Source organism: Barbus barbus (genome assembly GCF_936440315.1).
Source record: "Barbus barbus genome assembly, chromosome: 50".
In the NCBI taxonomy this organism is placed as follows: Eukaryota; Metazoa; Chordata; class Actinopteri; order Cypriniformes; family Cyprinidae; genus Barbus; species Barbus barbus.
The window spans coordinates 9,557,886-9,584,141 of NC_136728.1; the positions used below are offsets into that span (position 1 = coordinate 9,557,886).

The 26,256-nt window shown below is 37.9% G+C and overlaps 4 protein-coding genes across 5 annotated transcripts in view; 1 reads left to right on the forward strand and 3 right to left on the reverse strand.

Annotated features, from left to right (window-relative positions):
- Window positions 1–4,898, forward strand: part of LOC306868459 (actin nucleation-promoting factor WASL-like) — a 26,959-nt gene extending 22,061 nt beyond the window's left edge. Inside the window, exons 9-11 of the mRNA XM_079414633.1 lie at window positions 1,543–2,069; window positions 3,233–3,338; window positions 3,730–4,898. Coding sequence (XP_079270759.1) covers window positions 1,543–2,069; window positions 3,233–3,338; window positions 3,730–3,791 — 695 coding nt within the window. The 3' untranslated portion in view covers window positions 3,792–4,898. The remainder of the gene's footprint in view (window positions 1–1,542; window positions 2,070–3,232; window positions 3,339–3,729) is intronic.
- LOC306868460 (leiomodin-2-like) lies at window positions 4,300–9,171 on the reverse strand. Of its 2 annotated transcripts, none has more exons than XM_079414634.1 (3): window positions 8,804–9,171; window positions 6,007–7,209; window positions 4,300–5,358 (listed from the first exon to the last, which is right to left on the reverse strand). In XM_079414634.1, exons 1-3 carry the CDS (start codon window positions 9,047–9,049, stop codon window positions 5,335–5,337), a joined length of 1,473 nt encoding a protein of 490 aa, XP_079270760.1. In that variant the 5' UTR covers window positions 9,050–9,171; the 3' UTR covers window positions 4,300–5,334. The 2 variants fall into 2 exon arrangements, with proteins under 2 accessions (XP_079270760.1, XP_079270761.1); XM_079414635.1 differs by having other exon boundaries at window positions 4,445–5,358; window positions 8,945–9,135.
- Window positions 9,172–9,976: 805 nt separating this feature from the next.
- On the reverse strand, window positions 9,977–15,359 carry LOC306867959 (ankyrin repeat and SOCS box protein 15-like). Its single transcript, XM_079413917.1, has 10 exons — window positions 15,303–15,359; window positions 14,767–14,871; window positions 14,620–14,657; window positions 14,342–14,473; window positions 13,781–13,939; window positions 13,464–13,709; window positions 13,169–13,340; window positions 11,511–12,039; window positions 10,765–10,918; window positions 9,977–10,652 (listed from the first exon to the last, which is right to left on the reverse strand). The coding sequence occupies exons 2-10, from the start codon at window positions 14,865–14,867 to the stop codon at window positions 10,480–10,482; spliced, it is 1,704 nt and encodes a 567-aa protein (XP_079270043.1). The 5' UTR covers window positions 14,868–14,871; window positions 15,303–15,359; the 3' UTR covers window positions 9,977–10,479.
- Window positions 15,360–15,509: 150 nt separating this feature from the next.
- LOC306868338 (ankyrin repeat and SOCS box protein 15-like) lies at window positions 15,510–21,995 on the reverse strand (the record flags this gene model as incomplete). The annotated part of the gene is made up of 9 exons (XM_079414442.1): window positions 15,510–16,699; window positions 16,924–17,077; window positions 17,446–18,019; window positions 19,046–19,217; window positions 19,300–19,545; window positions 19,631–19,789; window positions 19,911–20,039; window positions 21,718–21,764; window positions 21,922–21,995. 9 exons carry the CDS (start codon window positions 21,993–21,995, stop codon window positions 16,554–16,556), a joined length of 1,701 nt encoding a protein of 566 aa, XP_079270568.1. The 3' UTR covers window positions 15,510–16,553.
- Window positions 21,996–26,256: the final 4,261 nt, after the last annotated feature.

Consider the following 26,256-nt stretch of genomic DNA (forward strand, 5'->3'; position numbering starts at 1 on the left):
AAATGACATGAAAATGCTGTTTGTTGCTGATTGGTGTGGTGCAGCATTTTGTTATTTTTTTTCCTCTAGAGTGAAGGTCTTACTCTAGTTTTAAAGACCCCATGAAATGAAATTGACGCGTTTATTTCCTGTATTGATGGTTGTTCGCTTTTACTACAATCCGTTAAAAAGTCTGTATTCTAGATACTATATTCTAGTGGGAAAATATTTTCATTTATGCATAATTTAATTTGCTGCTTCTTGTCATACTGTAACTATCTAGTACTGAAGAATCACTGCTTAGCTGTAGTTTATAATACTTGGCAATATGTAATAGTAATACATAGAATGAATAACTGGTCATTTTTAAAATATTTTTAATTGCATCTCCAATGTATTTAACCATCGCATTTAAAGTCTGGTGAATTTTTGTGGGTGAAATTTTGACTAAATTTAGCTAATGTGACTGCTCCTTTAGGTTTTAAATGGGATCTGTGTTGCTATTTTTAATTGTAAATATTATAAATAAGAAATTGTTTTAATTATATATATCATGTATTTCAATCATTTATTGTACTTAATATTATCATTAATTTTGTATTATTTTATATTTATAGAATTAAATTTAGTTTTCACTGAAGTTATTTTTCTCAATAATTCGAATTACACTAGCATACAGATGCTTCAGACGTAATAGACTTGAATTTAAAACTCCAATTTTGGTTTCATGGAGTCTTTAAATTATACTAATGATCAAGTCCTCTTGGAAAGTTCGTATTTACGAGTTAGGAAGTCATAATTATGATGTGAGATGCGTTCAAGTCACTTTGGTCAAAAAAGGGATAGCAATTTAATTAAAGGGATAGTTCACCCAAAAATGAAAATTACTCCATGATTTACTTACTGGCAAGACATCCTAGGTGTATGTGACGTTCTTCTTTCAGACGAATACAGTCTTGGCTCTTCCAAGGTTTATAATGGCAGTGAATGGCTGTTGAGATTTGAAGGCTAAAAAAGTGCATCCATCCATCATAAAAAGTGCTCCACACAGCACCAGGGGTGTTAATAAAGGCCTTCTGAAGCGTAAGCTCCGGTGAGAAGTGACAAGCGCCATATTTTTCACTGACACACCTCCAACTCGGAAACAGGATTTAGAGAAAGTTTAAAGATTCCCACTCATAATTATGGCTTTGAGGTGGCATTCATATGCGTTCAACTCATTAAAGTAGTCCTATTATGGCAACAAGTGGGCGGGCAATATGCTAATGTTTCATGTTGACCTCAACACGAAACGGCTTTGGATTCGTTTTGAAAACGACTCGTTTCATTGATTCCGAGTCGACTCTTTCTTTTGAGAGACAATAACTTTATACACTGTGCACTTTCAGATTTAAAACTTGGATGTTTTCATTCACTTATAGCTGTTACACTCTGCATGAATGGTCATTTTCAAAAATCAATATTAGGGACACTTTAATAGGATGACTTGAACAGCCCATAATACATGGAGAGTCTGTATATTTATTCATTTTAACGCTAACAAATTTGTTTCTCCTCTTGCAGCACCCCCGCCTCCACCCTCACGGGGCGGCCCACCACCCCCACCCCCTCCTCACACTTCTGGGCCCCCACCTCCACCGCCCCCAATACGGGGACGAGGAGCCCCACCACCCCCTCCACCTTCAAGGGCCCCCACGAGCGCTCCCCCTCCGCCGCCTCCAACCCGGCCTAGCATGGGAGCACCTCCACCACCACCTCCCAGCAGAGGGCATCCACCGCCCCCTCCAACTACACCTGCCCCTGCCTCTATGCCACCTCCCCCACCACCACCACCTCCATCCGGAGGAGCCGCCCCGCCTCCACCTCCTCCTCCACCACCACCACCACCTCCTGGACCTCCTCCACCCCCTGATATGGACGGAGGCCACAGTGAATCAACGCCCTCGCCCATGGGCGGGAAGTCAGCTCTGCTGGAGCAAATCAAGGAGGGCACTCATTTAAAGAAAGTGGAGCAAAACAATAGGCCAGTGTCGTCCACAGGACGTGACGCACTACTCGACCAGATCCGACAGGGCATCCAGCTCAAAACGGTGAGGACTGTCGACGCTAACACATCCTGATGTGTCCCAGACAAAGGTGGAGGACCGCCTGCTCACCTGTCAATCATTCATTGTGTTAAAAATAAGGTTTTAAACTGCCAGTTACATGTGCGTGTGACAAATCAGACTGTTTTTGTCACTATAAACATTTTTTATGCAGTTTTATTTTTTTTATTTTTACGTTTATAATTTTATTTTATTTTGTGTGTGTATATAGATATGATAGATTAATTATATTTTATCATAAAAAAATGTATTATGGTATATTTGAATGATAATATATGTGACCCTGGACCACAAAACCAGTCATAAGAGTCCATTTTTTTAAATTGAAGCTGAGTAAATAAGCTTTCCATTGATGTGTGGTTTATGATAGGACAATATTTGGCTGAGATACAACTATTTGAAAATCTGGAATCTGAGGGTGCAAAAAAAATCTAAATATTGAGAAAGTCACCTTTAAAGTTGTCCAAATGTAGTTCTTAGCAATGCATATTACTAATCAAAAATGAAGTTTTTTTATATATATATTTACAGTAGGAAATTTACAAAATATCTTCACGAAACATGATCTTTACTTAGTATACTAATGATTTTTGGCATAAAAGAAAAATCGATAATTTTGACCCATACAATGTATTTTTGGCTTTTGCTACAAATATATCTGTGCTACTTATGACTGGTTTTGTTGTCCAGGGTCTGTATATGTTCACAAGGGACACCTTATGCTCACCAAGGATGGATTTATTTGATCAAAAATGCAGTAAAAACCAGTAATACTGAAAAAACTAGAGTTAAAAAAAACTGCTTTCTATTTGAATATTTTAAAATGTAATTTATTTGTGTTTTGCAAAGCTGAGTTTTCAGCAGCTGCCACATGAAACGTTTCCTACTTTTATCAATGTTAAAGACAATTGTGCTTATATTTTTTGGAAAACCGTGACACTTTTTTTTTTTTTTTTTTTTTTTTTTTTTATAAATTACTAAATTACTGTCGCTTTTGATCAATTTAATGCACCCTTGCTGAAGTAAATTATTTTTAAAAAATAGCAAAAAAAACCTTTGGATCATTAGAGCGAGTCCTCAAATACTTTCATAACATTGTAGCATGTTTTAGGAACCATTGTCTGATTGCTTTCTTCTTGAATGTTCAGGTATCAGATAATGACTCAGGACCACCCACCCCTGCTCAGTCAGCAGGTATTGTTGGAGCTCTGATGGAGGTGATGCAAAAGAGGAGCAAAGCCATCCACTCCTCAGGTAAGTGCTTGTTTCAGTCTCAAAAGTTTGTTCAAAACAGGCCACTCAACAGCTGCAAATGAGTTTTTTCCCCCTCACTTTGACTGTTCACCCAGTTAACACACTATAAAAATGCTCTGTTACATTTTTAAGATGACATAACATGTCAGGCCCAACTTAAAAGATTAGTTTTGTGACATGACCGATTGACTTTTTCCTCTTCATTCTTAAGTCGCAACATCCCCATTTAAATCAATGTATTTTCTGACATAGTTAAACACTAATGTGTTAAGGGCATTTTTCATACTCCAACATCCTTCGGTTCATTTGAGTTTGTGTGTTAATGGTATTGTCAGTAAATAATGAGATATTTACGGAGGTTGTTGTTTTTTGTTATTTTTTTGGTCCTCAGATGAAGATGAGGATGATGACGATGATGAAGACTTTGAGGATGATGACGAATGGGATGATTAATCCCGCAACACTAACCCCGCCCAGTAGACTAAATGATACTAAATTCTCACTTCCCCAAATTCTACGCTCATTCTGTGTTTTTTGTTTTGTTTTTTTATTTTTTCAAATCGCTGTATATGTTTATTGCCTTTTTTTTTTTTTTTTTTTTTTTTTTTTATAATCTGTGCAATACCTCATGTAATCTGTAAAGTATTGTCATTTATCCTCTGTAAAATAATCTCCTGGAATAACCACGTGAAGTTTTATGCCAGGATTCATGATTTGTTGACCTGAATGTTTTTGTTCCCCTGTGAGTGGGGAAAGGGAGATGGACGGGACGCTCAATGTCCTTATTATTGTTGATTAATGATTTAGATAACACTATTTTCATACCCTACTTTTCTGTACCTTCGATTTTCTTATTCAAATCCTAGTTTAGCATTCTTAGATTTGGTAAGAGGTTCTCCTATCAGAATATGTACGTCCCCTGTATTGTTTCCCTTGTAAATGTACACCAGGCTGATATATTGAGGCTATATATATTTTTGCACGAATAACAAAAAGAAATTCACTACAGGATGAGAACACATTGGCTGAACACGTTAAATATGATTTCTGTGGTAATCACGATCAGCGTCACACTACATTGCACGTCACAGAGTAGACTGAGTTCTGAGTTTCTGATTTCACTTAATTAACAAGAAAATAATATACGGTAGATTCAAACAGGCGAAGTCGTGAGTACAGCTTGCTCCTGGATGTGAAAAACCATCAATTCACAAATATAGAATTTCAGTCATATCAAGAAAAAAACAACAACAGAAAAAAGTACTTCACACAAAAAAAAAAAAAAAAAAATTTAACTTCCATTTGTTACATGCTTTTACAGGTCAATGCTAGACTGACAACTACATTTAAGGCAATGGGAAAAAAACAACAACAAACCTTTGTGTACAATTAATGCTGGTTTAACAGTATTGTCTGTCTGAACTGAATTCGCTGTCCTTGTCCTGTAAGGATAGTGCTGAAAAAATTGTATAATTGACATCAAATATTACAAGAGAGTTGGAATGTGGAATGAAAACACTAAATTCTATACTTAAATAAATGGTAATATTTACAAACCTGAGATATGGTGCTTTTCTTTTTAGTAACCTACATTTTTGCAATGCATGTATATTTTAACTTGTAGCTTTTCCAACTTATGTAAATACTGTTTGCATACCTGTGCATCTCTGATGGCTAACATTTCTGGATCAAACAGGATCAACCTCAACTTTGTTGCATGACAGATACTTGGAATCTGAAATATCGCCTTTTAAAGTACTATTAAAAGAACTATTTTCTTCTTGGATTTGAGCTTTCTCATATTATGCGAGTTACAAAGCAGTTGTTGAAACTGCTCATTGAGCAAAGTATTTTGTTGGTGGAAAGAAGTTACGAAAAACACTTGTTTGAATGTGTATAAATAATGTAATTCAGATTCAATGCCAGATAAGAGAACAAAAAAAGTTTTCATTTGTTATTTGTTTTACGGTTTCATTATATACGAGCCGTTTATACATCAGGAACAATGATTATTGGTGACCTGCAAGAAAAAGAAAACGCTAGTCAGTGTAATGTTAAAACTGCCACAAATATTGTATGTAGTATACATGGCAGAAGCATTCAGTAAAAGCCACAAAGGACACTAATGTCTCGAGATCAAAACTGGATTGTTCACCCACATATATGTCAGGTATAAAACAGCATGAGTGTGAGTACATTTTCTATTTTGCATTGTCTATCCCTTTAAAATTTTAATTTACTTTGAGAACTTGAAATTATGAACGCTTTTTGAAGCCCTCAAATAAGAGCATTTTACTCTTATTGGCAAGTACAACCTGGCAACATCATTGTTAAAACTAAGCATTGGTAAAACTAAACTTTCCGTCTATTAAATTTGAACTAGAATTTATGCGTTTTCTACTGGATAATGATTTCATGGTGACTTGAATGATCTCATTCAAAATAACCACTGAATGAATAATTCAGTTCTTGGTATAAAAATGTAATTATTGCCTTACAATCGATTCCCAGGAGACCTGATTTGGCAGGGTTGATGTTTACCAAACCCTTAGTTCAGAAGTTCCTATCCTGTCCAGTAATATTGTTTGAGTGAAGTACAAATTTGGGCTTTGTGTTTTAAGGCTTATACCTATTACTTTATCTCTTGGACAAATTCTAAATATCTTACCCTTCTTAGTGTACCAATGCTGCTTCTACGAATAGCTGCCAATAGATCGTCACGTGTTGACCCCTGAGTGCCTCCCAGATTCTTTCTTTCATCATCTCTTCTCAAAGGTATTGGTTTTTCATTTTGAAAAATGTTCCTGGTATGTTTGTCCCCTGTGAGTTTGTGTCCTTTATTTGCATTAGTCTCAGAACTTTCTATTGCGGTTTCTTCTTGTTGCTTGACCATTTCAGCGATTTTTCTAGTTGGAACATTGTTCACAACTTTTGTTTGACTGTGAGGTTGTTTTGGTAAATGAGAAGAGACCAAGGGCTGCTTCCCTTGTGTAGCATCTTTATCTGTTGAAATCTGGAACTGAAGGGACTGTGTATTGTCCACAGTGTCCCATGTCTTTGATTGCTCCTCACTTCTGTCTAGATTGTCTTGTTCTCTCCTTTGTTGCAGCTGCATTTGCCTCTGGCGGTCCTGGTTGCGAGTTAAAATACTGGTTGCGCTCATCCTTGGACCAGGTAAGTCAAAGTGGTATCCCAGTTTCAACAGGGTGGTGTTGCCCCTTAGCAATTTCACCATTTCCATCTCCACTTGGCCTCCACAGATGTGCCTCTGGTTGTGGAATCGGAGCTCCACTAGTGTTGTGTTGTACTGAAGTGACTCAATCAGAGCCAGAATGCCTTTGCCTGAAATGAAGTTGGATTCAACATTAAGGTTGGTGATGCTGCAGTTCTTCTTCAGCATTTTGGCCAAGGCAAAAGCTACTTGATCATCTGCATGGGTGTTGGCAAGGCTGAAAACCTCAACGTGAGTGTTGGTGATTAATGCATCAGCAAAGCTCACCAAAACCTCTTGGGATATGTTCTCAATGTTGTTTAGGTTGACTTCACTCAAGGAGGTGTCGTTACTCAAGATGTTTTCCAAGGTCTTAACAATATCAGTGGGGTTACCACTTGGCCTCTCTGGTGTAGCGTGGTGATGATGAAGGGCACCTTTATGCATGTCTTTAGGTTTTTGACCACTGTTGCCATTCCTCTTGCAATCTAATTCGGACAAGTCCACTAAATTCCAATTACTTGGCCTAGCTTCTTTCTCGCCATCACCCCCTGTTCTGAGCCCCCAGTTTTGTTGCTCTCCCTTCTCTTCATTATCCTCAGGCTCTTCACTGCCACATTCCTCTTCGCTCTTATCTGTCTGGCACTCATCCATGCTGTCCTGTGTGTCACCATAGAAAGGAAAACAAGGTTGAGCTCTGGCATACCTCAAGCGATGATGCTTAATTAAGAAAGATATCACCAGCTGAGCAGTAACTATGTTCTGTGGAAGCAGTGTTGCAGTCTTCGGAACTCTCTTTGAAGAAATTGAATTTCTATTTAATATAGTGTTATTTTATATGAAATTAGGAACTTCTCGTTGACTTCAACCCCCGGTTTCACAGACAAGGCTTAAGCCTAGTCCTAGACTAAAATGTAAATCTTAGCTGTTTCAAATGAAATAAACTTGCACTGACTGATCTTAAAATATATCAGTGACTTTATTTTGTCTCAAGATGCGCCCCAGTAATGTTTTTTTCTAAGCATGTTTATAAAAATTACTTAAATGTCCTAATTGAACTATGGCCTAATCCTGGTTTAGTCTAAGCCCTGTCTGTGAAACCGGGCCCAAATGTTTCTAAACTAAGCTAACCAAAGCTATCCATAACTCATGGGTAAAAATCTTCAAGACAGTGGCCCCTCCTGGAACTGTGTTTGACGGTCCTCCCTTAATTGTACCCTCAAATCAAGTACAAACAATCCTTATGCTGTGTTCCATTTGTACTCGGAGGTTGGAAGTTCCGAGTTCCCAGTAGGACTTTTTAACTGGAACGCCCTCCCAAGTCAACTCCAACTTCATAATCCAACATGGCCGCTTAGTGCATCAACAGAAGAGAAACAGTAGTAATATGTTGTTTATTTGCAATTATATTTGTCTGTATCTCAAACTCAGTGGTGCACACAGTACTATCCAACCTTTATTTGTGGACATGATACTATGGCGTTATCAGTGCAAAATTCCACTTTCTATATGTTTTTAATCGACTGGTATTGCTAACAATGAATGTGTCCATCTTGGTTTTCTGACTTCTCTACTTCAACATGGTCCACTTGGGTGTGACGCCATTCCCAGGTCCAACTTCCGAGGAAAATGAAATGCAGCATTAATAACCACCTTCTTATATAGTTTAGCTCCAGCCTTAATTAAATACACCTGAACCAGATAATCAATGTTTTCTGGAGGACTAGAAACGTATGGGCAGGTGTGTTGGAGCAGGTTGAAGTTAAATTGCGCAAAGTGGTGTCCTTCCACAAGTGAGTATTGGAAACACCTGCCTCAAATGAACTGCTCACAGAAACTTTAGATTTATTATAAATTTAAAGATATTTTTAATCCCTTAATGAAACTGCAGACCTTCTTGTCCCCAAGATGGAAAACTCCTTGTGGAGACCTGAGACTCCCAAAGATTGGGACATTGTGGTTTACCAAAAAGAAAGCCTAAACTGACCCCCATACAAATAATTTTGCTCTTGTTGTGTGGATATGACTACCCTTTCAGAATACCTTAAATAGTACTTATAGGGGTACAACATCTTGTCACTTGGGCAGTACCCTACAAAGGTACACCTTTGTACCTTACTTAACCATGAAGGGTGCCTTTTAAGGGTACCACCCCAGTGGCAAGCTCAAGCATTTATGTCAAGAAAAAACTAATGGAATACAACTGGTGCATCAAAGTTTGGAATATCACTCAATTTCTGTATATAGATCCTACCTCTAGCAATCTGTGAGTCTCATCCTCCCAGTACTTCAGCAGAGCCTCTCGGCTAAACTTGCCCGTTGGCTGCTTGGCCGTTTGGTCCTCTTGCCTTAGCCCAGTGGGTATGTTCAAATCAGGTTCAGTTTCAGCCATTACCTTCTCCAGCTCCTGGATTTCTTCATTAGTCAGGGAGGCCAGAAGTTCATCTTCATTGATGTCCTCATACTTGCCAAGCTGTTTGTGGTGCCCAAAGTTGCTCATACTTGTAACACTATGTCTCCTTTGTGATTTTTTACGCTGCCTCGATACTTGAATGTGGGATTAGTGCAGGCTTCTGGGCGTGTGTCAGATACACTGTTAGTCTAATCTAGGAAGCTAGTGGAGGAGGATGCAGGACAGAGTATCTGCATATGATGGTGTCTCTCTATAGGGACACCAAGATTAGCTTGCAAGAAGAATGTGAGTTAATTTTGTAACGGTGAGACCTGTCAGCAACTGTTGACCAAAAATGACATAAGAACTGCTCCTTTGGGATACCACTAAAACTAATCTAATTTGTATTAAGTTACAAGATTCAAGATGCATTAAGATTCTCATGTAACACAGTTTAACCCCATCAATGCCAACGGTTTTGAAGTTAATAAGCACATACAAGTTTGGTGACCAAATAGATTGGATTTATATACTGCTAACTTTTATGCTCAGCTTGTCCTCCAAAGCAGCTGTGCAGATACCAGAAAACCTCTGGAGCTTTAGAATCGATATTACTTATTTGGCCACCAGAACTAATGAATCAAAGCTAAGTGAATGTGTATAACCTAACTAACAGGACTCAAACGTTGCACCGTCATGATATGCTCACATCTTTTCAAAAGTTTTCCATCTGTAACCATCTCAGTCAAATGAAATTATCAGATGTACTTGAACAGGCATGGATAAGTATACAGTAAACTATAAATGCCTCTAATGTTTCTGACAGTTTATCACAAGGTTAGGTGGTGAGTTTCTGATAATGCATAAGTCAAAGATTTCTGCTTGACAGGTTGCCAACATGCTTGTTGATGTTAATAGGACATAAAGCTATAAATAGATATGACCTGCTTTAGTTACTTCACTTGTGACAATGCAGGTCATTCTAGAACCATGGTTTAGAAGCACTGAGGTGTGACATGCAATCGTATTTTTATTGTAATAGACACAATAAATACCCCTTGTGTATGTGTTGTAAAACGGCTATTAAAAGTTCAAATAATTCAATTCAATTCAAGTTTATTTGCAGTGCTTTTTACGATACAAATCGTTGCAAAGCAGCTCTACAGGAATTTAAGTTTCCACAATATATTTATACATTGCAGAACCTTAATATGTTTGACTTATGGCACAATTTGGTAATTTTGTATGTTGTCTGAGAAAAAAAAACAATGAGTGGAAACCCTTTTATTTTTATCTGATAAAAACATGTTTTTGTCAGCTAGAACATTATTTTATTGCACAAATAGCACCAAAAAATAGCTTTGGAGAATTCACATTTTACTGTTCAATGCGAAGTGTTAAAAACACTTAAAATTCACATTTTTAAGTATTTTGAACCCATGATGGACAACTAGCGAAACCTCTGGTCATGTCAACCTCATGTTAATTTGAATAAAACTCAAAAGTGCTTTCCCCTTAACCTGTACCCTGAGAGACCATCACTCCTGATACATGATTCGTCCATACAAATCATATTCTTTGTACATCAAGTAGCTTTTCAGTCCTGGTGGGAAAGGACCTGAGTTTATGAACTTTGTGTCACCCAGCCTTAGTGGCGACATCTCCCTCCTGATGACAAGTCTGCATTGGTGTTGCAGTGAACGAGGATTCCCTGGGAAAGAAAATTTTTTTGTGATTATTTTGTTATCTAATGCTACAACATCCATATTTCTGCAAGTATAACTTAAGTGTCCATGCTAGAATTGTTTACGCTACTCACTCACCCAATATTTCTGAAATGTCAGTCCACTCTTTATGCCTCTTTAGAACCATTTTCAGCTTGGAGCAGATGAGAACATGATTGACATAGTCGAGGAGAACCCGCACAGCTCTTCCAGAGAACTGCACTAGCCAAGAGACGCTGATGAAATCACAAAACTACATGTAACAGAAGATAGAGACAGAAGTAAAGATACATATGCCACATATATAGATGAAAACACATTTCCTTCAGAGGTAAGTTAGCTTAGAATACATTAGCTCTGTTCCAAAACCTAGTGAGTTACCTTGCTATCTACTGCTTATGATTTTTAACATTTTACTGTTAGCATGTTGCTAAGCTAATGCTACAGCACTTTAACATAGATGTGCAGATACTGGGTAAAATCTGGAACACTTTACTTAGAAATTGACTGACATTAATTGAGCCAGAGACTCAACTCGCGTTTGATTTCAGTAGCTTGTCCTATTAGCATGTTGCTAAGCTGATGTTGCCAAAGTATAAAGTAAGTTTAAGTAGCATAAAAATACAAACTGGGTAAAATACTCAATTTTGGTGGTATTAAACCGTTTTATTGATACTTTTATGTATTGAATGAATATACACCTACAAAACAATTTATCTTGTTTTGTGCGCCATCTTGGGTTCATTTTTTACTTCATTTAGTTATACATTTTGGAACAAATGTCTGGAGTGTGCATATGTTGGCAACTTACTAGGTTTTGGAACAGACATTATGGGTGAACTTACTGGAACCTTCTCACTGGTATGTTCTGAGGAGCGACCCCATGTTGAGTCATGAGGACAACAGAAGCATTTTTCTGCATCATAACCACTGTTTAACAGCAGTCGCATCATCATCTCATCCCTCAGGCAGTATTGTAAGGCAGTGGGAAATACTGTGTCGTTGACCTCTGTGAAGTAGCAGTTAACATCTGCTTGGCCGGACAGGAGAATCCTGACAATCTCATACCTCCCAGCTCTCACCGCCACTAGGAGGCAGTGCAGGGGATCCAGGTCCATTTTGGCTCCTGCGTTTAACAGCAACTGGGTGCCGGTCACATCTCCATTGGAGACCGCAAAGTACAAAGCGGTCTTTCGCATATCTCCATACTTCTCAGAAACATGCATGTCTAGAAGAGCGTTGACATCAAAACCTCTGTCCACCAGGAATTCCATGCATTGGACATGGCCTCCATCTGCAGCTGCATGAATTGGGCTCTGCCCTGAGAGATGGAGGGCTCTCCTTGTGGTTACTGGGATTAACATTCTTAAGGCGCTGTAAAGAGAACTAGATTTTATCATTTTCTGAAGAAAATGAGAGTGGTGGGACTAGTTACTCCAGGGGTGGGGAACGTTGATCCTGGAGGGCCACTCTCCTCCAGACTTTAGCTCCAACCCTGAAAAAACCTGGAAAAAAATACTTAACTGCATCTTGAAGACCTTGATTAGCTGGTTCAGGTGTGTTTGATTAGGGTTGGAGTTAAACTCTGCAGAGACACTGGCTGTGTCCAAATTCAGGGTCTGCATCCTCCTTAGGATCCTTCCTACCCGGTTGAAGGAGGAGGGATCCTCCGACGTCCGCAAAACCCGGAAGTCGGTGTTTGTGAATTTGGACAGCCTACCCTTCTTTCAGTTCCCTCCCTTACCCGTTGCTCATATCCTGTCACCTAGCAACCGTGACAGCGCCAAGCAAGAAGCGGGAAAATGGACAAACAAACAGTTATTCTCCTCATTTTAATTCTTTTGGAAGAAATAAAGCAATTAAATAAATTAAATACTTTCTTTGCTCGTTGTCGGAGAGTTTTTTATATCAGACTACAAGACAGTCACATCCAGGTAAGCCATTATAGCCTATTTTTATTTGTTTTTAAGTATTCTACTAATTTCTCCTACGAATTAATTGAGCCGAAGCATAAACTTTAGCTTGTTTTGTCAGAGAAACTCCTCTCCCACTCCGCTACCGCTCGCTTCGTCCGCCATTACGCTCTGCCGAAAAGAATTATGGGATAGGTAGGACGGGAAAGGATCCACCACACCCATCCTTCCAATTCGGGGAAAAGGAGGACGTATTTGTGGGCCGCATTTGAAGGATCCTACGAATTTGGACAGTCTTCGTCGCGGCGCTGTGACGTAACATCCTTCAAATGAGTACTCCGAAGGATGCAGACCCTGAATTTGGACACAGCCATTGGCCCTCCAGGATCAATGTTCCCCACCCCTGAGTTACTCATTAACCTTCAATGCATATTTTAGGAGTTAGAGGTGAATTCCATTAAATTTGTTGTATAAAGGCAAATCTTGCAAGGCTAATGCTGTCGATTTCCAATTCCAAAGTCCAGTTTAACTTTAGTTAGAGTTCAGGGTGATGAAACTAGCAAAGGATTAGCATATTTCATTAAACTTACAGGTAATGCCCTTTGTACGCTGCACAGTGGATGGGAAGCTGTAAGGAAAGATTAGCGATGTTGGGATCAGCTCCATGTTGAAGTAAAAGTTCAATGCAGTCAGGATTGCCAGAGCCAGCAGCATCATATAGCACACTGTCTCCATTTGGCGCCTGAGCATTTACATCGCCACCTGTTGGTGTGGAGGACATCATGGTTTAGTGTTAGTTTAATATAAATATATAAATGTATAATGTGAATCTGTACTAACATCCTAATGTTTTTTTTTTTAGAAACATTGGTTAACCAGTATTACCATAGTGAATAAGGATGTCCAGCGCCTCTGCTTGTCCGTACTCTGCCGCAATCCCCATGGGCGTCACTCCATGCTTGTCTGTCTCCGAGACGTTCCCTCCATGTTGCAGCAGCAGCGTAAGAATGTCAGTGCAGCCCACCTTGGCCGCCTCATGAATGGCAGTCCACTTTTTAGGGCAGGCTTGGTTCACAGATGCCCCCCGTGATATAAGTGTAAAGGCGATTTCAAATGAGTCTGTTCTTACAGCTCCAAAACAAAACACAAGAACTTATTATGAAGCCACTAAAAACACTAAATAAATTGCAAATGAGACCTACCCAGTAATAAAGGGGATTCATTTTTGCTGTTTATTCTGTTGGGTGAAGCTCCGTGCTCAAGCAGAGTCCTAACAATCTCCACCAGCCCAGCTTGAGTCGCCAAAATCAGTGGCGTCTCTCCATCTGTGGTTTCCTCCTCTAAACTCAACCTGTAAGAACCTTTTCAACCAAACCACTGAGTGTTGTATAAATATATCAGACTTGAAACTTGAATTTGATGCAGTTCATTTTAGTTGTTTTGCTTTGTTCGTTTGGAAAAGAAACAAGCGACTGTTATTTTAAGTGAGTCGTTGAATTATTCACTCAACCAATTTGTTCAAAACCATTATTAATTCAGGAACTGAAACAAGTGACTTTTATTAGTCAATGAATCATTTATGTAAATGATTAATTCAGTTTCAATTTATTGAGTGTATTGCTCTGAGGCAATGGTTGATTCTGCTGTAACTTTGTTTGGGAATATTTTAACTGGCAGAGCAAAAAAGGTCAAAGTATCTTACAATATTGAGTCCAAAATTAAAGTTACTCAAAATTAATTTCTTGTTTTTTGAAATAGCTTACCATAAAGTACCATCTCCAGCACCTGCACAGATTGCTGGACAGCAGCCCTATGAATTGGGTACCACCCCTTGCTATCCACCTCAGTGAATGCGGCAGGATAGTCTGACAGCTCCTGCAGAGCAAAGAGGTCACCTGTGGGGCCAGATGAAATTACCTTACGCTTAGCCACATAGCTAATTATTCTCATTTAACAACTTAGTTCAGTGAACTTAAATGATGTGTATTTCCCTTTAACGTAATTGTTTTACAGCAAGCATAAAATCTGGTGGGAATTTCACCTCGGAATATTGCATCCAAGATCTTTTGATGTTCCACACTGGATTTATTTGCAGGATAGAAAAAGTGGATGGTAATATAATGTTTACTAAGACATGTTTGCTTTATTTCAAGATTCCAAAAGGCAACTTCTTATGTGAACATCACACCTTCCGAGAGAGGCGATGTCTTTACATGACTCTTGAATGCTCAGTTGGATTGCAGCATCAAGAAGGTCATCGTCTTCATCTAGGTCACCTGATGGATCCATTTTCCTGGAGGTAAAAAAAAGCTTTTATATGAACATAGAATGTTTTTACTCACATTGTTTGTGATAAGCGTTATAAAAGTCATCTTTGATGTCAAGTGCATTGTTTTCACCAAAACCAAATTCTCAGAATAGTGCACTTTATTCATATAACAGAAAGGATGAATTGACCACTCAGTTTTCTATAAAGACACTTCTGCTGTAGTTAAAAGGAATTCACTTTGTCTTTCAAAGTAGTTGTTTTCACGGAAACACTTACATTTTTACAGTTCTCATAGCTGAACAGGTAGATTTCAACACTTGTACACAGCTAGAAACTAACTTAGCGTTAGTTTCAAGGAAATTCTGAACTAGAGCATGCACAACAGACAATTAGTCCACCACTTCCAATGAACCATTCACGCTTCACCGAGCAGTAAACAAAGGCTCTAATCTCACCTTGTGAAACACAGTTCCAGTGAAATCACACGTCTCTCACTGCTGTGCCAGTACTTTAGCTACACTCAATCTGAACTTGAGTCCCCCCCCCTTCCCATGCTCAAAACAGCAACAGACATGCATCTAAATTTGGCGTTCACCTGCTCTGGTCTTTGCCATGCACACCATTAAAGTCAAATGACCACATAATCACTTGATTTTTTTTTTAATGTGCATTAAAATACATATTTTTACACCGCTTGCAAATAAGCATCTGTAATTTGAAAAAAAAAGATTTACAAAATTACCGTGTTTTTTTTTAATACATCAAATAACAATTACTGCAATATCACCAGTTGTCAATGTTTGTATACAGTCATACACTATACATTTTTTATAGCCTTCTATAAATGTAATTGACCCATACAGATTGCAGCTACTGATATACAGTGCAGGCATAACTTTGCAGCTGGGGGAATCCCAGAGTCACTGCATTATGTGCATTATGCCACCATGTGTTCAATGAATAACTAGAGAAAAAAATCTTGGAAAGTCTCAGAGTGGCTTGAAAACATGCTTCAATTAATGTTTAATCTTTTACAATTGGGCAATCTGTTGGATTTCAGCCTACATGATCAAAAGGAATGAGTAAAAGAATAAAGACGGGACTTTGAGGTTGGATTATGACAGAATAACTACGAATGTGAGCATAAATATAAAATTGAGTTTAAAAATTAACAGTGTAAAGATGTTTATAAACAGTCTTTGGAATTTCAGGTTTGGTGATTATGAGTGTATGGTTTAAAAATTAATTGAAAAAAATGGAGGGTGGTATTGAAAAAATAGAGGGTAAAAAAGGAAAGAGTAGGATAACAGACAATGACCTGGATGAAGAACAAAAATAGAGCTTTGTTCTGACTCAAAAGCATCTAGAAGGAGTTTAGAAGCTGAAACAAAGAATAAATGACATTGTAGCAGAAGAAACCTTGGTAACAGCACACTGGCACTGTCCAACTGACATATGAATTAAAGTACATTTTATTTAATATCCCAGACAGTTGCAAAATTATTTTAATCACTGTGCAATCTAGGATTTGCCATGTTGTATGAATACAATGAACATTATAAAAAGCTTTTTGTGTTCTAAAACTTTATCCATACAGTATGAATTGTTTTTTTTTGTTTTGTTTTTAAAATACTACTGACAAAAAGATACATTCAGTGAAAGAACAGAATCAGACAAGAACACTTAAATTGTTATATTTGTACTGATCAAATCAGATCATATTCCTTATACAGCAGGTAATTTTTAATCGGTGGTGGAAAAGAATCCATTATAACGGTATTGCAGAGCCTTTTAATGGTCATGTGTTTTCTGATTTCCAGACGACAGAGGTGCTTCAGGGATCGTGGGTTGTCTGGAAAAAATTAAAAAGCTATTAGTCTGCATTCCCTGAGACTAGAGAACCATCGATCTGTTGCCAGAGAACAGGTACTATCTTCTCACATGCATTTGGTCATTTTGAGACTCTGAGCTGTAGTTTGCAGAAGTTACTTCATTTGACCTAGAATGAGACTCCCATATGTCATAAAAAGACTGCCTGAACAGATAAATAATTAAATGTAAACCCAGTGAACTCACTCAAGATGCTGTATATCTCTTCCCACTCCTTTTGATTCTCCAGGATGGATCTCAGACGTGAGCAAAGGGGGACGCGGCTGACATAGTCCAGTAGGATCAGTACCACTCGTCCCGAAAGGTCAACCAGGCAGCACAGACTCATGAAGTCACAGAACTGTGATGTAATGGCAACATAAACTTAGTCATTCAAATGTCATAATATTAATAATTTAGTAATGTAAAATAAATGGTTACACGTACAATAAGGTTCAGTTAGTCAATGAACTTTGTTTCATAACTAACACTGAATAACATTTTTGACAGCATTTAATATTCTAGGTTGATTCATTTACGTTCATTAATTAATATTCATTTGTACAACATACTTTTCATGTTACAATGCAAAGTTTCAAACCAAATGTAGTACCTACTATACTATGCTACTATTTGAAAAAGTGTTTAAGATGCTGGTAAAAGTGTGCTTAAAATGTTGTCTATATAGGTTTTGGAACAGAACTTTTTGTAATCAGGCCCAAAACTCACAGGTATTTTCTTGTCTCCTCCATCACAGATATCACAGCATGATTTATGTAGATGCATGTCCTTCCAAGCAAACCCCATGTTGAAATGGAAATCATGGTGACAATGGAAACATTTTCCTACATCATATCCATTATTAAGAAGTAATCGCATCATCTCCTCATCCCTCAGGCAGTATTGTAAGGCAGTGGGAAACACTGTGTCGTTGACCTCTGTGAAGTAACAGTTCACATCTGCTTGGCTGGCCAGGAGAATCCTGACAATCTCGTACCTCCCAGCTCTCACTGCCACTAGGAGGCAGTGCAGGGGATCCAGATCAGGTTTGGCTCCTGCATTCAGCAGCATCTCAGCACAAGTCACATCTCCATTTGAGACGGCAAAGTAAAGGGCGCTCCTACGCATGTCGCTGTAGTTGTCAGAGATGGTTTGCTCAAGTAGAGCGTTCACATCATAACCGCTGTCAATCAGGAGCTGCAGGCACTGTGTATGACCTCCATCTGCAGCAGAGTGTACTGGACTCTGGCCAGACTCTAGGAGAGCTGTCTTGCTTGTGACTGATATCAGTGTTTTTAACACTCTGTAAATGGAATTGGTATAACTCAGGCAAGTATATGTGTCAGGTTGTTTTGAACACTTTTACTTTTTACTCTGTTAATAGGGGTTTCTTCAGCTTTTGTCACTGGGTTGATTTTAATTAAAACATTTTATAAAATGAATGTCACATTAAATTGACTTCGAAACTTTATTCCATGTCAGTATTTATTTTTGCTTATTTCCCCAAATGCCTTTTTATGTAGATTTCCATCAAATCCATCATATAAATATTGGATCATTATGTATAATTTTGAGACATTACCAAAGAGTGAAATGCACATAAACCAAAATCTATATATATATTTTTAAATTATTTATATTGATTTCTTAAAAAATTATTAAAAAAAAATCAAGATGGGAGGAAAATTATATTTTGATGTATTTTGTGTTCTATAGCAAAGTTTTGTGAATAAATGCATATTTTCTTGGGGCATCTTTTTTCCCCCATCATCACCATTATTATTATTATTATTATCATCAAGTTACTGTCCTGTTACTGTGCTTGTTTACCAGAGCTGGAAGTAAAATTTGAGAAATTATGAGCAGAAAATGAAAAAAGAAAAAAAGAAAAAAAAAGGGAAAAAAACATGTTAAACACAAAATTGTTCATTATTTCCAGTCAAACTGTAATTTTGTCAAATTGTGTAAAAAAGTGTGACAATATTATGTAATTATCCATTTATAATACATGAAATGCTAATTGTGAAATTAGCCTTCACAAGACTTAAGTAATCAAAAGAATCTGCCAATTTAATCCAAACATAAAAAATGTGACGTTTAAATATAGTACATTATCGGAGATGTGGTGGAAATAACACTGTGGTGAGAATTTTCATAATTTTTTTTTGAAAAAAAAAACAAGTGAAGAAAGAAGGACAGAATTCAATATTAATTCAGTAGAAAAAGTGTTTCTACTAGGCTAAAAATGCCAATAGTTACAAAAAAGACCCAACTACCCTCACATTAATGTAGTTTAGTGTTTGTCTATTTCAAATTATTCTACACTTACAGGTAGTGGCCCTCATAGGCCGCACGATGAATAGGAAGATGCCCGGTCAAGCTGGCCAGGTTCGGTGAGGCTCCATGTTCAAGCAGAAGCTCCACACAGTCTGGGTTTCCAAAACCAGCTGCATCCATCAGCACACTTTCCCCTTTACTGGACTGTGCATTCACATCAGCTCCTTGTCAAGATAGATGGATTAATATTGATTAAAACAAATCTTCTTTAATCTCTCTCTCATTTGTGAGATCAAAGTTTCTCACCTCTATCAATGAGAACTTGGAGGACTTCAAGATTGGCGCATTCTGCTGCTACACTCAACGGTGTTGCTCCATGACAGTCCCTCACTAATATCTGGCCGCCACGTCTCAACAGCAGCATTAAGATGTCAATACAGCCCACTTGGGCTGCTTCATGCAGTGCCGTCCACCTCTTCGAACATACCTGATCCACTACAGCTCCATGTGCAATGAGAGCGTACACCATTTGATAAGATCGGACTCTTATGGCTTGGACAAAATAAAGAAGAGAGTTATAGTTATTATGGAAATTGCATCAACAGGTCAACCAATGAACAGTTAAGTTGTGCTTCACCCAGCAGAAGTGGAGACTCATTTTTGATGTTGGGGTTGTGTGGTAGTGCTCCATGTTCCAAAAGGATCCTGACATTCTCCTCCAGTCCAGCTTGAGCTGCTAAAGTCAAGGCAGTCTCTCCATTCCTACCTTTGTCCTCCAAGTCTTGCTGGCTGGAGACTGTGGATTATATGATTATCAAATATCTCAAAACCAATGTAATGTATGTATGTCTGATTCAGTCTCAATAACTTATTCAACCCTTATATCAGAATTGTGTCCATCCATGTTCAGGACTCACCCAGAATTGCCTCCAGTACTTTCCCTGATGGTTGCATGGCGGCGTGATGGAGCGGTAGAAGTCCTCTACTGTCAACTTCCTTGAAGGCTGAAGGAAATTGCCTGAGCTCATGGATGACTGCAGTGTCACCTTATGATCAGGGGACATAAACAGATTACAGAAGCTTTATGAATCTATTTTGTTAATTTGGAAAAATTCCATTTAAATACTTGTGGCCCAATTAGTGGCTCTTAAAGGGATCATATGATATTGTTAAAAAGAACCTTATTTTGTGGATTTGGTGTAATGTTTGTGGTTTAAATTCAAAAAACACATTTTCCACTGTACATTATTGTTGCTCCTCTATGCTCCGCCTTTCTGAAATGCATCGATTTTTACAAAGCTCATTGTTCTGAGAAGCGAGGTGTGCTCTGATTGGCCAGCTCTGAGTGTGCTCTGATTGGCCAAATACCTCAAGCGTGTAATGGAAATGTTACACCCCTTACCGTATTGTGATGCCATGTCCTGGCGCAACGAGACAAAAACAATAAAAACCTATTATAGACGTGGCATTTGTTGCATCCAGTGGGGACTTAATTACTGATTATAGACTTATACTGTCTTTTTAAACATAACCATGTCTGCATTTATGATTGGAGAAACAACAAACAACAAGCACTATTCTACACTGCTCAAAACTCGCTTTGGAATAGTCAGTGGCAAATTCTTTAAATATGAAAACATACTTACAGGCTGTGAGTAAGAAGCGCCAGACTGTCCTTGCAAAGTTGGAATTGCCCCACTTTATATAAACAGCCTTTGTGCACAGCTGGCATTGTAGACTACTCTCTCAGGTTCAGGAAATAGTCCTCCGTAAAATGTGCTGCACACACTCTAATATTTGGGTTGAACGTCTGGAACAGTGTTGTAAATATAACTTAACCCCTGATTTCTAGTTGTGTCCTCTTTTGGAAGCCCAAACAAAGTCCTTTCACTTTCACAACGAAACACAGCATCTCCAGGACATGGAGCAGGCGGCTGCAACAATACTACAGCGAGAATAAAAATCACGCCCTCTTTCTTTGCGTATACATTTGGCCGGTGTTATGCAAATCTTCCCACACAGTGACGCAGACATGTGGGGGCGTGTTTAAATGAGACATTTTAGGAGGGCGTGGACGAGTCTTAACTTTTATAAAGAATATCTCTTTGGGTTTGAGACTTTAGTCTTTGCAAATTTAGGGATCTTATCTATGCATGAACAACATGTAACACTCCAAAGGGAAAGGAAATCTTGAAATCACATCATATGACCCCTTTAAGATTGTTACACTGGTGGACCCCATTAGAGAATCTCTAGGCTCAGTTTAAGAAAGGATGATTCTATGAGGAACTTACAAGATAGATCCCACAAGTTCCTGCAAGAACTTTAAGGAACTTGTCATCACAACACCATCATATGGGAAAGACTTGCAGCAAGATTAGTGCTTGAAGTATATACTTGAATAGGACGGGGTGTCCAGTTCTGCTCCTGGAGGGTCACTGTCCTGCAGAGTTTAACTCAAACCCCAATTAAACAAACCTGAACCAATAATCAAGGTCTTCGTGATTACAGGCAAGTATGTTGAGAAAAGTTGGAGCTAAACTCTGCAGGATGTTGGCCCTCCAGGACCAAGTTTGGAAACCCCTGTAATAGGATCTTTGAGGGATCTTCAGAAGGGTCCTGAGGTTCTTCAGGGGGTTCAGCAAGTGTGAGGAACCTCAAGTATCTTTTCATGTTTATGGTGATAGAACAGAAATAAAACATTTGAAGGCATTGATCCATTACCTGTCTGGATTGCTGCCATCAGTTTCAAATTCTCATCGCTGGCGGAGCTTCAAGAATATAAATAATGTTCTGAGAGAAAGTTTTGCTTTTTGCTATTTTAAATATTCAGTTTCCATGAACACATGTACATATAATTAAAAAAAGAATACATCCATCAGTCAAACCAGTCTGTTAGTTTAGATGATGTTATGTGAACATGCATACCTGTTTTTCGATATTGCAAAAGACTCTTCAATGCTCAGCTGAATGAGATAATCGGTGAATTCATCTTCATTCATCTTGTCCCACATAACATGCCCATCTAGAAAATATGTCCCATAAATCAAAGAGCGTCCCATAAATGTCCCATAAATCAGTGACTACTAGAGCTAATCAGAGCAAAGTGCAACAAAAAAGTTATATAAACAAACATGAACCTTTCAGTAAGCATAACTGCAGGCTCACCTATGTGACTAGACTCAGCAAGGTCAATTTTCTAACCACCAAGTTACATGAGCTTTTATATGCTATCTGACCATGACCTGCTTTCTTTGCCAGTGAAATGCCATGCAATAAATGCCATGCCATTAGATATAGTCAGTTTCTATTGTAGAACCTTTTAGGCAACACACACCTGAATAAAACATGTTGTCATACTCTGGGAAGTGATATCACATAAGAGAATTCACTTTTCTATTATTTATTCTATTAAATGCCCCAAAATATCCTAATCTTAATCTAATTTTCACGCTGCAGCATTGTTTGTTTTTCATTATTACAGAGGCATATCAGGCACAGCAGGGGGCAGGATCAAGTGATTTTTTCAGTTATAATTCATTTCAGTGAAACAATTCATTTGGACGGGATGGTTCAATGAACTGGTTCCCCTTACAAAAATAACCTGCGGTATTACATATGGTAAAACATTAAAAGTACTACACAAAAATTGTGTGGTAATTATGTGGTATTGTGTTGTTGCTTTTTGGGACGCTTTAGCACTTTTGTTGTACTGTATGTAATATATCTGTGATATTCCTGTGGTACTACTGTCATATTTCTGCAGTAATACCTGGCTTTCCTGTAATAGTCCTGCTGTCCTTTTGTTATATTTTTGTGGTATTCCTGTAATAATTTTGCTGGGTTTTTTATGGTAACACTTAATTTGCTATGATATTCCTGCAAGAAAACCATAGTTTTTCTGTCATAAACCTGTGGTATTACTAGCATACTTGTCATAATCTTAAAAATGTTACAAATACAAAAATGTGACACACCATACTACATTGGCCATATTACATTTCAACATTTATTCACCACGTGTAACAACATCATCTGTGTACACTACAAACTAGGGTATAGGACACAATAAAACAATATAAGGCACAATTAAACAAAGCATGAAAATGCAAATTCACAGTATTCAAACATTAACATCTCACAATTAAGCTTTCGCTCATTTGATAAGTTGTTTTAAGCAGCGTCTCTCAGGGATCCTGTGTCCACATTAGGGAAAGCATTGTCTCGTGTAGCCAGAGCTTCAGACTGACGGCTTAAGGTCTGGAATCCATGGCAGCTTTCATTGGCCAAGGCCCACCCCCATGAGGCCGCTTGACCGACATGTCAAACAACCAATCACAGTTCGTTTCGTCTGAGGCTGAGACTAGGGAAAGCGCATAAAAAAATGGACATGAATAATATACATTAATAAATAAATGACAAACAGTCCTTTAGATTGGTTTGAAAACTGCTGATATGTGTGTTGGAGCAGGTTTAGAACAAAGCTAGGACAGTTGCCCTCCAGGAGCCGAGTGTGATACCCCTGATATAAAGTGTTATATATATAAAAAAAAAAAAACCCTCACAGACTACATTCCTTTGTGGGAGCACAGAAAAAAAAATTCCAGGAAAGTTAGTCTATAAATTATTCGACCAAAGCCAAAACCATATTGTACTGTTTTGCTGTTTTTCTGAATATGAGCATAGCAATCATGTGTCCGTAGGAACAATATGATAAATCAACAACATGACTGCAATTTTGATATTGCTCTTTGACAACCGTACATTAAAAATGTAATTAATAGTGAGTAGAGATCAGTGGTGGAGGTAACGAATTACAACTACTCACGTTACTGTAATTAAGTAGTTTTTTCGGGTACTTGTACTTTTTTGAGTATATTTTTAAAGCTGTACTTTTACTTGTACTTAAGTACAAATTTAGCAAAATAATCTTCTTTGTTACTTTTAAATCATAGTTCGTTACTGAGTACGCCCACCATTTGAATTGATGGTCAACCCTTTGACAGCACTTCAGTAGCCAATAAAGATACCTGATCGTAAACGGACCAATAAAAGCCCTCATATCTGAACCGGGTGAACCTGCAGCAGGTGTAGAGCTAATCGGACAGAGAGGGAGCTCAGTGTAACCGCAGTCAAAAGTTTGGAGAAACAAACTACATGGTAGTGTTATCATAAATATCTATACAGTGAAATATCTGACACGGTTCAATTACTCATTGTTATGTAAGTTTATGCTAGAAATGTTTCGGAATGGGATATTTGTATGATTTGTACATATAAATATAATAGTCTAACTGCATCACTACAATGTACAGACATCACAGGTCAAAGCCATCCATTTATCAAAATAAACAACATAAATGGCTCTTAAATCACTGCTTATAAAAATTCAGTGTATTCAGTCATATTTCGAATAGCCTACCTCAACTGAATTGAGGTCATTTGTTTTATGAATTTATTACTGACAGTGTACTTGTCTTTTTTTGTAAATTCAGTTCAAGTTTAAAATCAAGCTTTCTTGTGCTGTAAGCTTTTGCAACAAATTGACCCTATTTTAAAGACACAAATAAACACAATTGGCAAATGTTTAAGATTACGATTTTTGTAATGGTAATTGATCACCATTTATATGTATGTAAATAAAAGCCTATTTGAAAATCTGTTCATCGTATAAAGCAAATTAAAGCACTCAAAGCTTGAAATAATGATTGCCTTGAAAAAAATAAAATAAAAAGTGAGATATTAAAATACCTAAATGGCAGTATACAGTATGTGGTAGTTTTGCCAGTGGAACTGAAAATGATTGAAGTCGTCATGAAATAAAAAAAATGACCCTACTTACTTTTTTTAGTGTACATTACTAGTCTTGTGGTAAACAATTAATCAAAATCTGAAAATTCGCCTCCGCTCTGGAATGGTGTTCTCGCTCTGATGACGTCAGTTTGACAGCTTGGGGAGAATACTCTTGTTAAGTCATGATGTAAGGAATGCTGTTTCCGGGTCCTCTACTCATTTCACTTGAGAATACTATCTCAACAGCCATTTATGAGCACTATTTAATTAATATTACATATTTAAGCTAAGCATTTAAAAAAAATTGCTGTGCACACTGCAGTCTCCGTGCTCACAGTGTCTCGGACCCTAATATTTTATCTGAATCACTGTCTGGCCATCTGGTTTTTCAGTATGGATATAAAGGTTAGGGTTATCATTTTTCAGTATTACATGACATCATGGGTGTATATTAGCACAGTTTGGTCTTGTCTTGTGGCGTCGAGGTGCTTAATTGGGTCAGAGTGGGGCGCTAGCAAAAGGGCATTGAGAGATGTTGCTTTAATGAGACCAGTGATAGAATATGGAAGTGTAGTGTATAGATCAGCGTCGAAAACATCATTAAAGAAACTAGAAGTTATTCAAAATCAAGCACTGAGAATCTGCTGCGGGGCTATAAGGACCTCTCCAGCTTGTGCAGTTCAAGTGGAGATGGGTGAGTTACCTCTAAATTTACGATTCAAACAGTTGATGATGAATTATTGGGCAAACCTAAAAGGGCATAATGAAAGAAGGCATCCTACAGTAAAGTATCTAAACCCATGTTGGGAAAGTACAAAGGGAAAGGTAGAATGTTTTGCTTGGGCAGCTGGTAAAATAGCAATTGAAATGGAGTTACAGGAGAGAAAGTTCAGTCCTACGGTCCCTTATCCAATCACCCCTCCTTGGCTGTTTCCACCACTAATTGTTGATCTACATTTACAAGAGGAAATAAAAAGACATAAAGGGAAGGGCAACTGGGCAGAGATAGTAGATGACAGACTAAGTTCTGTATATAAATCTTTTATAGCAGTATTCACCGATGGATCAAAGGACCCTAAGAGTGGTCTTACTGGGTTTGCATTCACTATTCCAGAGTTGAAGATAAGTATTAAAGAAAGAACTTCTGATCATTTAACAGTGTTTACGGTTGAGTTGTTAGCTATTTTAACGGCATCACAGTGGGTAGAACAAAATAACATTGGCAAGGTTGTGATATGTTCAGATAGTTTATCTTCACTGATGTCTCTACAGTCTTTATCAACTAATAACAGACTTGATATTGTATATGAAATGTATGAAATTATGTTCAGACTTCAGCAAATAAAAACAGAAATCAGAGTTATGTGGATTCCAGCTCATAGGGGGATTGAGGGGAATGAAGCTGCAGACGCGTTGGCTAAGCAAGCTCTGAAACATAGAATTATGGAAGTAGCATTTAGTAAAGCTGAA

Coding starts and splice junctions, on each gene's coding strand:
- LOC306868460 (XM_079414634.1), bottom strand. CDS start 9,049: ATGAGCAACTTTGGGCACCACAAACAGCTTGGCAAGTATGAGGACATC. Junction 7,210..8,803: donor AGACTCACAGATTGCTAGAG/GTAGGATCTATA, acceptor GGTGACACACAG/GACAGCATGGATGAGTGCCA. Junction 5,359..6,006: donor GCATTGGTACACTAAGAAGG/GTAAGATATTTA, acceptor TTTTTCTTGCAG/GTCACCAATAATCATTGTTC.
- LOC306867959 (XM_079413917.1), bottom strand. CDS start 14,867: ATGGATCCATCAGGTGACCTAGATGAAGACGATGACCTTCTTGATGCT. Junction 14,658..14,766: donor GACATCGCCTCTCTCGGAAG/GTGTGATGTTCA, acceptor AAATAAATCCAG/TGTGGAACATCAAAAGATCT. Junction 14,474..14,619: donor CTTGGATGCAATATTCCGAG/GTGAAATTCCCA, acceptor CTGGCCCCACAG/GTGACCTCTTTGCTCTGCAG.